This window comes from Rhinolophus sinicus, linkage group LG01 (assembly GCF_036562045.2).
Source record: "Rhinolophus sinicus isolate RSC01 linkage group LG01, ASM3656204v1, whole genome shotgun sequence".
Classification (NCBI taxonomy): domain Eukaryota; kingdom Metazoa; phylum Chordata; class Mammalia; order Chiroptera; family Rhinolophidae; genus Rhinolophus; species Rhinolophus sinicus.
In genome coordinates this window covers 155,162,556-155,177,508 of record NC_133751.1, presented here as the reverse complement: position 1 = coordinate 155,177,508, position 14,953 = coordinate 155,162,556, and the positions used below count along the sequence as shown (strand labels likewise).

The 14,953-nt window shown below is 39.5% G+C and overlaps 1 protein-coding gene across 1 annotated transcript in view; it reads left to right on the top strand.

Annotated features, from left to right (window-relative positions):
- LRP2 (LDL receptor related protein 2) overlaps positions 1–14,953 on the top strand; it is a 196,547-nt gene that overhangs the window by 138,176 nt on the left and 43,418 nt on the right. The window contains exons 46-52 of the mRNA XM_019727374.2: positions 297–416; positions 3,085–3,216; positions 4,580–4,781; positions 9,351–9,646; positions 10,701–11,217; positions 13,986–14,138; positions 14,651–14,821. Coding sequence (XP_019582933.2) covers positions 297–416; positions 3,085–3,216; positions 4,580–4,781; positions 9,351–9,646; positions 10,701–11,217; positions 13,986–14,138; positions 14,651–14,821 — 1,591 coding nt within the window. The remainder of the gene's footprint in view (positions 1–296; positions 417–3,084; positions 3,217–4,579; positions 4,782–9,350; positions 9,647–10,700; positions 11,218–13,985; positions 14,139–14,650; positions 14,822–14,953) is intronic.

The window sequence follows — 14,953 nt, the reverse complement described above, 5'->3', positions numbered from 1 at the left end:
CTGCGATGTCCCGTATCAAAAAGATAGTACTTTGTTATTTCTAACAAATACAATTTATTTTGGTATTTCTGGAAAAAAATATTCCGGAAAATTGGGGCAGTATTGCTTGCCCTCTCTCCCTTCCATACTCCTTCCTCTTCATGGAAAGCATATACAAAAGCTCATTTCCTAAGCCTCCATCTTCCTTTTTGGGCAACTATTTATTCAGTTCAGAGATATAGGTAGATTGTTAAGACTGATGGGAACAAGCTTATGTTTTGCTTATGGGTTTTTATCTTCTTTCCTTCCTCTCACAGCCTCTCACACGTGTAGCCACAGTGAGTTCCACTGCACGTCTGGACGCTGTATTCCTAGCCACTGGTACTGTGATCAAGAAAGAGATTGTCTTGATGGCTCTGATGAACCTACCACTTGTGGTAAGAGAGGAAGCAAACATGAAATGCGTTATGATGCAGCTAGAGAACCTCTTCCAACTACTTCAAACATAGACCGGGTTCATGACTAAATGATTGCACGCCCTGCTCCTATTTTCAGCTGAGATGCTGAAACCATTCAGCAGACATTCATTAAAAATGTGTTAGCTGTGCAGGGCATGGTGTGGGTTGCTGGTCAGGATATGGAGGTTGCTGATTGATGCTGATAAAATGAGACTATGTTGGTGTTGCTCCTAACGTGGTGCCTGGCTTGTAGAACTCAGTTAATTTTAATAGACTCTGAAATGGAATTTCTGATTTTGGCTGAGTTCTGACCCATAAGACTGTGGGAGGATCCCAAAGGGATTGGAATCATCATATACACAAGGAAGGGACACACACCCTCTTCCTGTTCGGTCTATGTACTAGTTTGTGAGGTAAGGTCCACGGCCATCTGAAATTCCTAAGAGTTCCAGGGACCTTTTGGTATATTCTTGGAAGAAGTTGTGCTTGTTTATATTTGCAGGCTGCTACCTTTCCAGATTGTAATCTAGATCCATGAACTTTTTTTTTGCATAATATAAAAATATAAAGATACAATCTTTTACACTGATTTTTTTTTTTACCTGTCAATAAATCATATTGCTGTATATGGGTCAGCAAACTATGGCCATGGGCCGACTTCTTGTCTTTATAAAAAAAAAAATTTATTAGAAGGTGGTCACATATTGTCTGCTTTTCTGCAACAATGGTAGTGTCAAGTACAGAGAACATATGGCCTGTAAGCCTAAAATTTTTACTATCTGGCTAAGAGAAAGTTTTCTGACCCTTATTATATTGTCTTTATATCCCTTTTTAAACAGCAATATAATATTCCATTGAGTGATTGTATTGTCATTGAGTTAACTGCCTCTATTTTAAACATTTAGATTGCTTATAGTTTTCCTCTATTATAAATGTCACTGCAGCAAATACCATCATATATAAAACTTTTTATTTGGGAGATGTTTTCTTAGAATTGTTAGCATAGTTTGCAGCTGAATTCAGAGGATCTTCTATTCCTATTTTCTTTCTGGTTCAAATTCTGGGACTAATAGTTGGAGAGTGGTATTTGAAGCTCTGCCAAGTTCTTTTTCCTACAAAACACTAAAAGTTTTGTAGAAAACAAAGGGCACATATAGTTTTAAGAAGCTATAAAGGAAATAATGTGAGTAGAATAGTATGAGAGATTGCTTTAAATATATGAATTCGGGGTTCAATTATATGAAGAATATAGTTTCCAGATTTTTCCATGAGAACCAAAGTCATAGTGATAGCAATTAGTACCAACTACTTGACATATTTAAATAAAAATAAACACAGAATCTATATATATGAATACATTCTCATAATATGCAGAGGAATTATTTTAAAGAAGTAATAAGATGTATGCAAAACAGGAAAATTCCCATTTCTTCACTCTTGTTCAATCCCCTCATTCCCCAGAGATAATCACTATTGTCTGGTAGATGTCTTCTCACCTTTATCCATATATCCTGATAGGTAGCTTTTAAAACACAAATGGGATCTTAGTATATATATTTTTCTGCAATTTGCCCCCACTTTTTTTTAATTAGCTTAGCAACATCGTGTCAGCATGTTAGCAAATATAGATCTATCTCATTACTTTGCACTGCTGCATATTACTGTGACGTATGGATGTTCCATGTGATTTTATTCCTTTCCTAACTTATGGGCATTTAGGTAGTTTCCATTTTTTTCACTATGAAAACTAATGCTAGAATGAACATTGTGAGGGAGGAAGAAATTTTCCTCTACTCTTCTAGATTCTTTCAGCTTATCTAATAATCAAATTGACATGAGACAGATTAATAATAGAAAATAACCAAATTTAATTACATACATACATATGGGAACCCCACATACATGAGAAGTCAAAGGCCCCACATATGAAGCTCTGTCTGTGAACTTCAGAGACACAAAGTTAGAAGGATGAGGTATGATTCCTTGGGCTCCAGGGGGGAGGAAGGTCATTCACAAGTTTGTAAGGAGAGCAGATGTTCAGTAATTAGACGTTTGCCCTGTCCTATAGATAGGTCATAAAAATTTATTTCTGGTGATATTCTTATTATGATCAGGGTCCCCCAGTGTAAATTCTTTAAGGGAGAGGTAAAGGTTTCTCTTGAGCCCACAGGGTCTCTATTGCCTTCAGCTCAAAATAACCTACATGCCAAAAAAGTAACACATCTTGGCTAGGAGGCCTATTCTAATTCCCTTCAATATCCTATTATAAATTTCTTTTTGCGCATATGGGAACATTCTTATAGGCTAGATTTCTAGAAGTGGTGTTGCTTTGTCAAAGGGGATATGTGACGATCTGTACTCCTTTCTTATCTGTTTATGAAAGGTCCTTTTTTTCCTTACTGTCATCCTTGTGCCGTGGTTTTAATAGTTAAAATTAAATTTTCTGTTGCTCTAGGGCAAAATTTTGAGGGGTCCCTGAATTTATGGGTCTTTGACAACTTGCTTAGTTGAATAGGCACATGTGGGGATATGATTAAAGAATTTGTATTAGTGTTACAGACAGCCTATGCTGTAGCAGACTTCTCTCAAGATTTCTGGACTACAAACTATTCTTTTTACCAAAAGTGCTTTTTATTTATTTTTTCAGTGTACCATGAGTCGACATGCCTAAGTGATGAGTTCAAGTGTGACAGTGGAAGGTGCATCCAAAGAGAATGGATCTGTGATGGTGATAATGACTGTGGGGACATGAGTGATGAGGATGAAAGACATCACTGTGGTAAGTGAAACCAATGAATTCCTTGGCAAAGTCCCATTCCAGAGAAACTCAGTAGATTTATTTTTCCGTCTTTGGAGATATGATTGTCAGGCAGATTCCTTTTTAATCGAATGCACACCGATAGAAAGTTACCTTTATTTTTCCATTCTGGAATTGTTTAATATCAAGTACTTAAATGCTTTTAGATGATGAAAAATGATGTTAATGTTTATTTTTTTCTCTTTCATTTAGCTAAGGGAAATAATCTCCTATATTTCTAGAGCAGATAAAGACAACTAAGTAGGCCACTCCTAATATTATTAGTAGCTTTAACAGTGTAGCATTAATTGTGCCTCCAATTTCATCTCTTTCCGTAGAGCTGTTATTTGGGGGAGGGTTATGGAACAGACTGGAACGCCATTTGCCATTACCAACAGGGCATGGAAGTCTTAGCCAAGGTGTATTAGAAAAGTGTCTTTCCCTTGTAGAACAATAAAAATGATGGATCCTGGATGGTTAGCGTTTGATCGTAACTTCATGTCAGTGACTTTGGTGATTGGTCCACAGCTCTCCAACCACTGAAATGGGTGGTAGGCAGGTGCACAGACATGGATTGCAGCATATACTTTTCTCTGAACCCCTTCACCAAGAGTCCCTTCTATTTGTCTCATATTCACCCACAATGAGATTAAATAAAATACCTGTTCTTTTATTCTGGGACATTAATGATTACATATTGCTATCTCATCTCTTTCCTAACCTGGTTTCTGACAATTCTTGTTTATATGTTTCTCCTATATACCCCAATTCTACTTGGGGTGGTATCTATAATGCACTTTAAAAAGCACTAAATTTGGAGAAAAAAAAGACCTAGGTTTGAAGCCCTAGCTCTTTAGAAAGTGTTATGACTTTGAGCCATCTAGTAAACCATTTTGAGTTTCAATTTTATCATCTGTAGAATTGGCATTAAAATACCTATCTCACATTGTGTTTGCATGCATACACTTTGTAAACTAAAAGATATTACCAAACGTAAGGCATTTTTGGTATCCAGTTAACAAAATGGGAGTAGTTTATTGAAGCCTTAAGGGAAAAATATGATCGCACATTAATTTTATGGAAAACTAAGTGAGGTATTTTATTATGTTTATTTCTTACTTTTGAAAAAATCCAAGCTCCAAAGCAATTAAAATTATTGGCGGTATTTTTATTATGATCTGTTATTACCATAGCAATCTGATGTGTCAACTTGTTTTCCCCTCATTTCCTTTTGTCTCTCAGGCTGTTAAGTAACATAAAGCAAGAGAAATAGCGGCTCAGAATGAATTTGCCTGCTGACAGGAGCGCTCCTGTGGTTTCTGATTCTCATGTGCTTTGGTTTCAGAGAGCCACAGCTGCTCAAGTTCTGAGTTTCTCTGTGTAAATAATGTGCCTCCATCCAGGAGGTGCATTCCCCAGTCGTGGGTGTGCGATGGAGACGCAGACTGCACTGATGGCTACGACGAGCGGCAGAACTGCACCAGAGGCTCTTGCTCTGAAAACGATTTCACCTGCAGTAATGGACAGTGTGTCCCGGACTCATACAGGTGAATTGGGGATTAAAACATTTCCTGATAAACTTCCTGCACCCATGGGAGTAGAGCTGCCTTCTTCTCCATTAGGCAGGTGGTCACAGTGCCTCAGGCCCGTGGTATTTTTTGTGGCCAGTGAAAATGTCTAGCTTCCTTTTAAAATCAGAAGGAAAACAAGGAGAAATTTTAGGTCAAAGAAAGTATTTTATTTAATATATAACATGAATGTACGTCTACCTTTATATAAATGCTGTCATTAAATATAATTTTAAATATTTTTATGGAGGAAGGGGCCCGTGAAGTTGAAAGTGCTTAGGGCTCATAAAAGGCACAATGTAACCCTGCGCAGAGGGCCAGGGAGATGAATAAAGGGGGCTTGAAATAAGAAAGTTTTTCTCTTGAAGCAGGTGACCCTTTTGGTTTTCCATTCAGAAAGGAGGCATGGGGATAAGAAATGTTTCACTTTCTTCTCTCTGCTGTGAGAAAAATAGCAGTGCCAGCATGATGATCAATGGAGCTCGGCACTTAGGCTCAGAGTCAATGAGGCAACAGGGCAGGGCTGGTGGGGTGAGAGGAGAGCGCAGGCTCCGTTCAGCATCATGCAGGAGTCGCAGGAAAGCCACACCTTTTAGCTCTTTTGTAATGAGACGTCGGAAATCTGGATTTTCTTATGAAATATTTTGATTTTTAAATGCTTAAAACAGATTTGAAACTTCTACCACTGTGTCAGTCAAACAGATTCAGCTGATAGCCTGCCAGTTTTGGGGACCTCTTCTGTAGTATTCTGGTGTTTGATTTCTTATCGTTTTTTTCCAAAATAGGACATTCCAAAGGTTTATATATTTTTAGTGCCCCAACTGCTCACTATTCCCACTTAAAAACTTTTCAGATATAGAGGGAAATAGAGAAAAAAATGATGTGTAGGTTTCCATCCTGACTGGCAGAATAGTAAGAGCATTAACAAAGGAAGGGGAGTGCAGAAGGGAGTTTGCCTAAGGTGGAAGGTGAGTTTGATGTAGTAGGACTTCCTGAGGTGAAAATATGTACTAGGCATTTGGACACCTGGAGCTGGAACTAAGAAGAGATACACATATTACATGCACTAAGGACGTACATGCATACTGAGACAAGAACTGTCAGCTTACAGCCTGCTAAGGAAGGAGATGGAAAAGATACACGAAACAGGCACAAGATCAGAGCAGCAGAGCTTCCGGGGCCATTGGCTTAGGGGCAGGCAGCCTCTCAACAGGCCCTGAGGTACGGCTGGAATACAGCATGGTGCAGAACCGTGTGTTCATGAAGGTGGTCCTGAGGAAGCCAGAGAAGGTTAGGTTATCTTCTGTGAAGGATGCAGAAAGCACAGGGACTTGGCATTCTGCTCCCCAAAATGGTAGTGATTAAAGAGTTAGAGAAATGTCTAGGAAATGTACTCTGTGTACTCCTGTGCAATGACTCATCTCCCACGAAGCCCACACAGACATTGCTGAGAGGCGGTCATCTGAGTACTGACAACCTGAAGACATTCAGGAGACAGAACTCTTTCCTTTTGTAGTGAACTTGCATTTAAATATGCTTTGTTTATACTTATCTGATATGGATGTGATCTGTAGATTTTTAGTCCTTGTAAGTGGAAAGGAATCAATCTTTATATTTTCTCCCTACTTGCTCAACAGTTCTATTATTTGTACTGAGATCTGGTCCTTTTGACATTAATAAATATTTAATACTATCTATCTTAGAAAACCTAGACATAGGATCTAAGGAATAGAATTATATCAGGTCTTAATTTGATCTACATTATTTCACTGCCTTTCTGATCTCTCTGAGCTCTGCCTTCAGTATTACTGTGATCTCACAGCTGACTTACTTGCCCTACCAGACTTTAACTGACTTCATTCATCTTCTCTTCCCTTCCCTCCCCCCACACCCCCTTGTCTGAGCTTTCTGAATTGTTTTTGCCAAGGGCTATGGCAGAAGAGAAGAAATACTGTTTGTCTGGAAACCTGAGCTGTAGGGTCTAAAATAACTCCCAATTCTGTTTGCCTGGAGTGCCAGTGGCCCCCACTAAGTGCATCCTTAACGTGCACCCTCTCTCTTGCTTGGCAGAATAGTGCTCCCGCATTTGGTGCAGTGGTACAAGGGATCGTATTTCCTAACGACTTTTTTCTCTTGGCTCATTACTGATGTTGCTGAAGAACTTGGATAAGACAGAGTTGTAAGCAGCTCGCTAGAATACTGACACGCAATTGTGTCTAAAAACTGGTGATTTGCTTACCTGACTTTTTTTTTTTTCTTTTGAGTTGCATCTAAGCTGGAGGAAAGAAAGCATTGGTATCTTAAATCATTTGGAAATGGGTTAAATAGCTCCTAAGAGGCCAAATGGGGCTGAGCCAGCTTGCTTTGATCGAAGCTTTCTTTACAGTTACATGCACACATTTTGATATAAATCACATTTGCAATACCCTAGGTTTGTGGAGGGGTGTGCTGATTAGAAGACCTGACCATAAAGGAGTTGTAAAATTGACCACATTCAGCTTTGATACCTTAGCATCTTTTAATTATCTGCCTCCAACTTGTACGCCCTCCATAGTAAATTCTTAAAGTTTTTTTTTTTTAATTTTTCAGTTACAGTGGACATTCAATATTATATTAATTTCAGGTGTACAGCATAGTGGTTAGACATTTATATAACTTACAAAGTGAACCCGATAGGTCTTGCACCAACCTAACACCATATATAGTTATTACAATATTGTACTCATATAATATTATATTATAACATTATAATATTGACTATATTCCTATGTTATACTTGTGATTATTTTGTAATTGCCAATTTGTACTTAATCCCTTCACCTTTTTCACCTAGCCCCCAAACGCCCCTCTCATCTGGCAATCATCAGTTTGTTCTCTGTATCTATGAGTTTGTTTCTATTTATTCATTTATTTTGTTTTTTAGATTCCACATGTAAGTGAAATTATATGGTATTTGTCTTTCTCTGATTTATCTCCCTTAGCGTAATACTCTCTAGGTCCATCCATGTTGTCGCAAATGGTAAGATTTCATTCTTTTTATGGCTGAGTAATATTCCATTGTATTTTTGCATTACATTGTCTTTATCCATTTGTCTTTTGATTGCAGCATTTAATCTATTTACATTTAAAGTAATTATTGGTAGGTATGTAGTATTGCCATTTTATTGTTTTATGATTATTTTTGTAATTCTTCTCTGTTCCTTTCTTATTCTCTTGCTCTCTTGTATGTTGATGACTTTCTGTAGTGTTATGTTTAGATTCTTTTCTCTTTATTTCTTGTATATCTCTTATAGATTTTAAATTTGTACCATGTGCTTCATATATACCAAACTATGTTTATAGTGGTCTATTTTAATTTGATGGTTGCTTAAGTTTGAACACATTCTAAAATCACTACTATTTTTACTCACTCTCTCCATATTTATTTTTTTGTCATTAGTTTTTACTTTGTGTGTGTCCCTTAATTTACTGTGGTAATTACACTTTATCATTCTACTTTTGTCTTTTAACTTTTGTAGCTTTAGTGTTGATCCACTGCTTTTGTTATGTGTTTGCCTTTGTCAGTGAATTTTTTTCTGTGTGATATTTTCTTAATACTTTTTGTTTATTTGCTTCTTAAAGAAGTCCTTTTAACATTTCTTGTAATACTGGTTTGGTGATGATGGACTCCTTTAGCTTTTTCTTGTCTGGAAAAGTAAATTCTTTTATGAATTGCCAAACATTAGTTTTGCCAATAATTATTCAAGATCCCTTTATATTTATGAGGAGTTTCGTTACTGTTACCAAGACACCCTTCAGTAATCATGACTTTGATGGGATCTTGGAATAATGTAGACAAGAAAGACTAATCTGGCTTACAGAACTTCAGGAAATTACATTGTCCTCGAGATGCCTAGAAATGTTAGGTCCCAAAACAGCTTCTAGAAGTATGAAATGCCTTTTTCCTTTGACAATCAGTGATCCATGCTAACCTACTAGTTTTCCCTCCTTCCTATCACCATAACCACTCATATCTCATGGTAGGTGGCAGGAATATTGTAACGAAAGATGGAAGGAACAGGACTGCTAGTGTAAGTGTTACTTCTATTAGAAGACATGTGTTCTTCAAGGACACATTTAATAATCTCATCATTTATAATATATAGCACTTATCCTTTGAGTATCTACTTGGGTGTGGGCACTTCTAACACATGGCTATCAGGATATTGCCTGTGCCCATACACTGTCTTATTATTTGATGATTATATCCGATGAACACCAGATTTATAAAAGTTGTATTTTATCAGTCAACTGGGGAAAAAAAATGAATGCAATTATTTTTAGTAGCTCTAGACCCACATTTCCAGTGGTAGCAACTATCCTCTGGGGATGTTGTGTGAAATGCTAAATGTTAGATTCTTATGGAGCTGAAGACTGGTGGGGTAGATGAAGATTTGAGGGGACTAAGGACATGGGTGGTCTTGTTAATGGTGGACCTGACATTCAGGTAGAGGAGATCGTTGAGTCTCGTCAACCTCTCTAAGAGTTGTACTGGGTCTCATCACACAGGTGTGACCGGCACAATGACTGTGGTGATTACAGTGATGAGAGGGATTGTTCATACCCCACCTGCAATGAGAATCAGTTTACCTGTCAGAACGGGCTCTGCATTTATAAGGGCTATGCCTGTGATGGGGAAAATGACTGTGGAGATGATTCTGATGAGCTGGAGCACCTGTGCCAGACCCCGGAAGCCACCTGCCCCCCTCATCAGTTCAAGTGTGATAATGGGAACTGCATTGAAATGGTGAAAGTCTGCAACCACCTAGATGACTGTTTAGACAACAGTGATGAGAAAGGATGTGGTGAGTGTGACGTAAGATTTGGGGAAAGGAAAATGAGGAGACCGAATATGGATTCGCAACCCTTTATGACTTATCAGAACTTTCCAGTCTGTCCTCTAAGTAAAAAATTACCAGAAAATTACTATTCCTTATCTATCAAAAGCAAAGATTTCTTGGTATATAAGTTCAGTACACAAACGTTTTTAGGCTTTTTGTCAGTTAGTTCATTACAGAGAGCAGAAGATGAGCAAAGTCTGGCCACCAGTGCCCAATCGTATTGTTATACAAGGCAAACAATGTTGATTCTCTTTGAACTCTTCGAATGACTTGTTGCCTGAACTGCCCCTCTGCAAGAATTTCTTAGCCCGTTTTTCATCTTCATACTCAGATGATTGAAGGGAAGAGTTTTAAACTCTTCCTCATCCCAACCTCCAGAAGTAAACCACTCTACAATGTATAAAATATAGAATTAATAAGAACATGTTCTCCTCCCTGAGTTTTTGCATGAGTTTGGCCATGTGTCACAGGACCAGCCAGAGGTATACCCAGTGGAGTGCTGGGTGGCTCATCCCATCTGTGAGAGCCAAATGTGTGCATCTCTTCCCAGTGTTCAGTGATGTCACACTGGTAGCCTGAAATTGGCCACAGTATAAGTAGTCACACCACCAAAATGGAAGATGCTACATATCAGGGCATTCCCAATGCCCACACCCCAGCCTGGAGGCCTGTTTGACCAGAACACAACTGGCCAGGCTCTTTCCTTTTGCTTGTCTTTCTCCTCTCTCTTGCCATTTTACTTTGTACATTATTGGTTAAAAGAAGTTTGCCGTGTATAGGATTCAACGTCGAACTTAAGCTTGTTAGTTGTATTAGTTGTTAAAACCACTGGTGAAGGATTAAATTGGAGACTTTTGAATAGCATATGGCCTTGAGAAATCCCTTATTGTTTGTCGACTTGTAGCATGATTCATTAAGAATTGGTGCTGTACAGTGGAGTGGAAATGTTAACTTGGGACCATTATGGTGGATCCATTGCTGACATTTAGCTTCTCTAATAACTTTCTTTTACTTACAGGCATTAACGAGTGCAATGACCCTTCACTCAGTGGCTGTGACCAAAACTGCACAAATACCTTAACCAGTTTCTATTGTTCCTGTCGTCCTGGTTACAAGCTTATGTCTGACAAGCGGACTTGTAGTGATATTGATGAATGCAAGGAGACGCCCTTTGTCTGTAGCCAGAGGTGTGAGAATGTAATGGGCTCCTACATCTGTAAGTGTGCCCCAGGCTACATCCGAGAACCAGATGGAAAGAGCTGCCGGCAGAACAGTAACATCGAGCCCTATCTCATTTTTAGCAACCGTTACTATTTGAGAAATCTAACTATAGATGGCTCTTTTTACTCCCTCATTTTGCAAGGACTGGGCAATGCTGTGGCATTGGATTTTGACCGAGTAGAAAAGAGGTTATACTGGATTGATATAGAGAAAAAAGTCATTGAGAGAATGTTTCTGAATAAGACAAACAGGGAGACAATCATGAAGCACAAACTACCAGCTGCAGAAAGTCTGGCTGTAGACTGGGTTGCCAGGTAAGAAAACACGGAGGAGCCTTTTAAAAGTTAAATTAATAAAAAAAAAAATTCTAACTGTTTTCATCTTAACAGAGAATTGATCTTTCCAACGTGGGTTAATATATGGATACATTTAATGCTTCCGCATTTTTTTCCCTGCTGTGTACCTAATACTCAAGTGGGATACCACAGAACCTAAAATCTAGTGATTTTAAGAATTTATGGTATCATTTTTGGGGGGAGGGGCATCACAAATGAGGGAAGAGCTCTGTTCTTATTGGCCATTCAGTTAACTGGAAATGCTGTTAAGGGATTCACTGGTGCATTCAGTCATTTCCAACTGCTGCATGGCAGGTGCTCTGCCAGGCCCTAGGGGTTTAGAGCAGCCCCTGCTTCCCTGGAGTTCACAGGCTAGCTTGCAACGCTAGTCATTCCCAGCGTTGGGCTGGTCATAAAATAGAGAATGGTTAACCCGAAACTTTTGATTTGAGGTAGCCCTTCAAGAAAAAGAGGATCTTTAAGGTAGGCAAGGGATATTTTAATTAAACTGTATCATATCAACCACACTTCTTAACATCTCTATTGACTATTCCATCTGTCAGAGACCTGGCAGCATAAAGTAGTTGGCTTTGTGGTTAACAGACATGAAGCTGGAGGCGCGTATACTGCCAATGTTATTGCTGCAGTCAGCCCAGACCTCCAGAGGACTCTTCTGCATCTTTTGTATTTGACTCTCTTAAGGGTAAAGTTGTAAAATGGGGAGTGGGGAGTTTGCTCCCTAGTTCTATCTGGCCTACCATAGGTGCTTAATCAGTGCCTGCTGAACAATGAATACCATACTGAATATGAATATTTTATGTATAGGGGCTTTACGAGGTGTCAAAAAGAATAGTGATGTTCAAGGAGAAGCACAACCAGGCCGAACAGTCCTTAAAACACACAGGAAGCCTAGAACGTAACTACATTTAAGTTTTTAGGGGACATTTGTAAGATTGGAACTGCATTGAAATGAGAAACGGTTTCCCCAATATCAATAAAGATGCCCACTGCTAACACGAGGGTGCTTAGTTTCCAAAGCCCTTAAACTTGACCTATTCGTTTTTAAAAGCACCACTGTGCGCATTGGAAGATTTTGCTGGCTCTCAGTCCTCTTAATTTTTCCAGCAGTGGGGAAGGAGTGTCTTCTCCACATTCTCTTGAAAAGAGTGCTCACAGGGTCAGTCTTCTGACAGTGGAATGAAGAGAAATTAATGAATTGGCAGGAAGCTTAACAGAGTGGAGTGCACTGTGGTGTAGCCAGTCTTGAATTCCTGCTCTACCACTTACTAATCATACAACCCCGGGGTCTCAACAGACTCATCAGGAAAACAGGGGTAATAATAAATAGCACCTACTCCTAGGGTTGTTGTGAGCTTAAATAAAATAATGTTTTAAAGGGTTTTTAGCCTAATGCCTGGCATTTAGTACGTATTCAAGGCATATCCTGTTCCCCCGAAAACAAGACCTAGCCGGACCATCAGCTCTAATGCATCGTTTGGAGCACAAATTAGTATAAGACCCGGTCTTACATTATAGTAAAATAAGACTGGGTCTTATACTAATTTGTGCTCCACAGGACGCATGAGAGCTGATGGTCCGGCTAGGTCTTGTTTTCGGGGAAACACGGTCGCTGCTATTATCGCTATTCTTAGCCTCTGTGATGATGGAATCCAACACGGTGGCGATCTCATTCCTCAGGATTTACCTAACTAAATGGCAAGTCTTGCGCTTTTATGCATACCCATTCCCTCATCCTGAAGCCTGAAAGGATGCTGCTGTCCTAACAGTTCAATATTATCACATCCAGCATGGTTGGATCAGGGCTTACTTCTTGCAAGGAGACATCCAGGAAGGAAAATCATTCTTCCAGTTGGAATTGATTGTTGGACTCTAATGACACTCAAAGTCTAGGGGCATTGAACCCTGTGGAAGGTTATATATACTTAAGACTCTGGTGAACACCATGGACCCCTTTCTGGATAAAAGCACGTAACACATTTATGCTCACACAATTTTGTACCAATTTTAGAGGGTACACAGGCTCCCTAAAGCCCAAGCTACCCTGATGTCCGGTTAGGGACCCCAGATTAAGAACCCCTGCCTTGTAGAAAATAAATGGACTTTTTTTAATAGAAATATTTAGAACTGAAATATCCTTGAGATAGGAGTTTCTAACAGATTACAATACGTTTTTAAAGCTTTTTAAATTTGATTAAGTAAAACTTGGCACAGGGTAAGAAACTCATTTTGCCAACAGTCTGACAGAGCCAGGGTGGCGTAAGGTTTCTCTTTATTTTAAGGATGCCGTAATTCAGAGTTCCTTTGTGCAGCCTCAGTGATACACTTAGACAAGTCTGTTTCCTCAGCTCAACCATTTAAATTGTAGTTCATGACACTCATTGTTCTGGCTTCTGCTCCCCTGCTCCTCTAAGCCTTTGCATTGCCTGGGAAGGATGGCTTACGTTACACAAAGAAAGTAAAGCCAGAATCCCTGTGTGAGGTGTGGCCCCAGAATTTCCTATGTGACATCATCTTAAAGTGGGAATTGTAGCACATGTTCTTGCATCTCCTGTTGCCTCATTGCAGGAAGGCCAACTGTCTCCCCTTGTCCTTGTTTGCCTGGGGAAAGTGCCTTCAAATAGCTGTCTGTGTGATTCCAAGGTAGCTTGGATAGGAGGTTGGGTGGCTAAATATGCATTTTCACAAGCAAATTGGATGTACTGGTAACTCCTGGCTCTGCATTTCAGAAAGCTCTATTGGGTGGATGCCCACCTGAATTGCCTCTCTGTCTCTGACCTTGATGGTCGATACCGCCGCAAGCTGGCCGAGCACTGTTTGGATGCCAACAACACCTTCTGCTTTGATAACCCCAGAGGAATTGCCCTTCACCCTCAATATGGGTATTGTCTTCCCTGTAACCCTGGACTCTTGTTTCATGCCCTTATTCTGCCTCTGTTGCCAGAAAGGCTGTTCATGTAGTTATCTCAAGGCCAATATCTTGCTGGGATTTGTCTTCTGCTTTTCTTAACTGGTAAATGGTTTAGTATAATGGGTAGACGCATGGCTTATTCCAATGATATTCATGAGCTATTCTGTTTTCTTTGCCTTGACTCTTCATTTCACTTTTCAAGTCACATACTTTGGCTGCATGCAAAGAAAATTATGGTAAAAACAAAACAACTGACCTTTACTTTCCACATCAAGCCCAGTGAAATCCCCTAGTTAATCATGTTCATTCTTGAATATTCCCTGTATATCATCCCCGTTTAGATTATTTTCTGTTAGTTCTCATTGCTTTCTGAGAAGCTCTGTAGAATGTATACTTTATTTCTCTCATCGGAGAAGAGCTATGTCTTTTGGCTGCTGACTTCTTTTGGCTTCAGGAACTGACCCTTTGTGTTGGCTCCAACAGGTATGTCTACTGGGCAGACTGGGCTCACCGAGCGTACATTGGGAGAGTCGGCATGGATGGACTCAATAAGTCTGTGATTATCTCTACCAAGTTGGAGTGGCCCAATGGCATCACCATTGATTACACCAATGATCTACTCTACTGGGCCGATGCTCACCTGGGTTACATTGAGTACGTATACAGCAAAGAATGAAGTCAACTGGGTAACTGTTTATTCCAAACACCAGGGCTTGTGTTGCCAATGTATCATTCTCAGGCAGCTTCTACCTGGCCTGTGAATTGGAAGTCACTCTGAGGTCACTT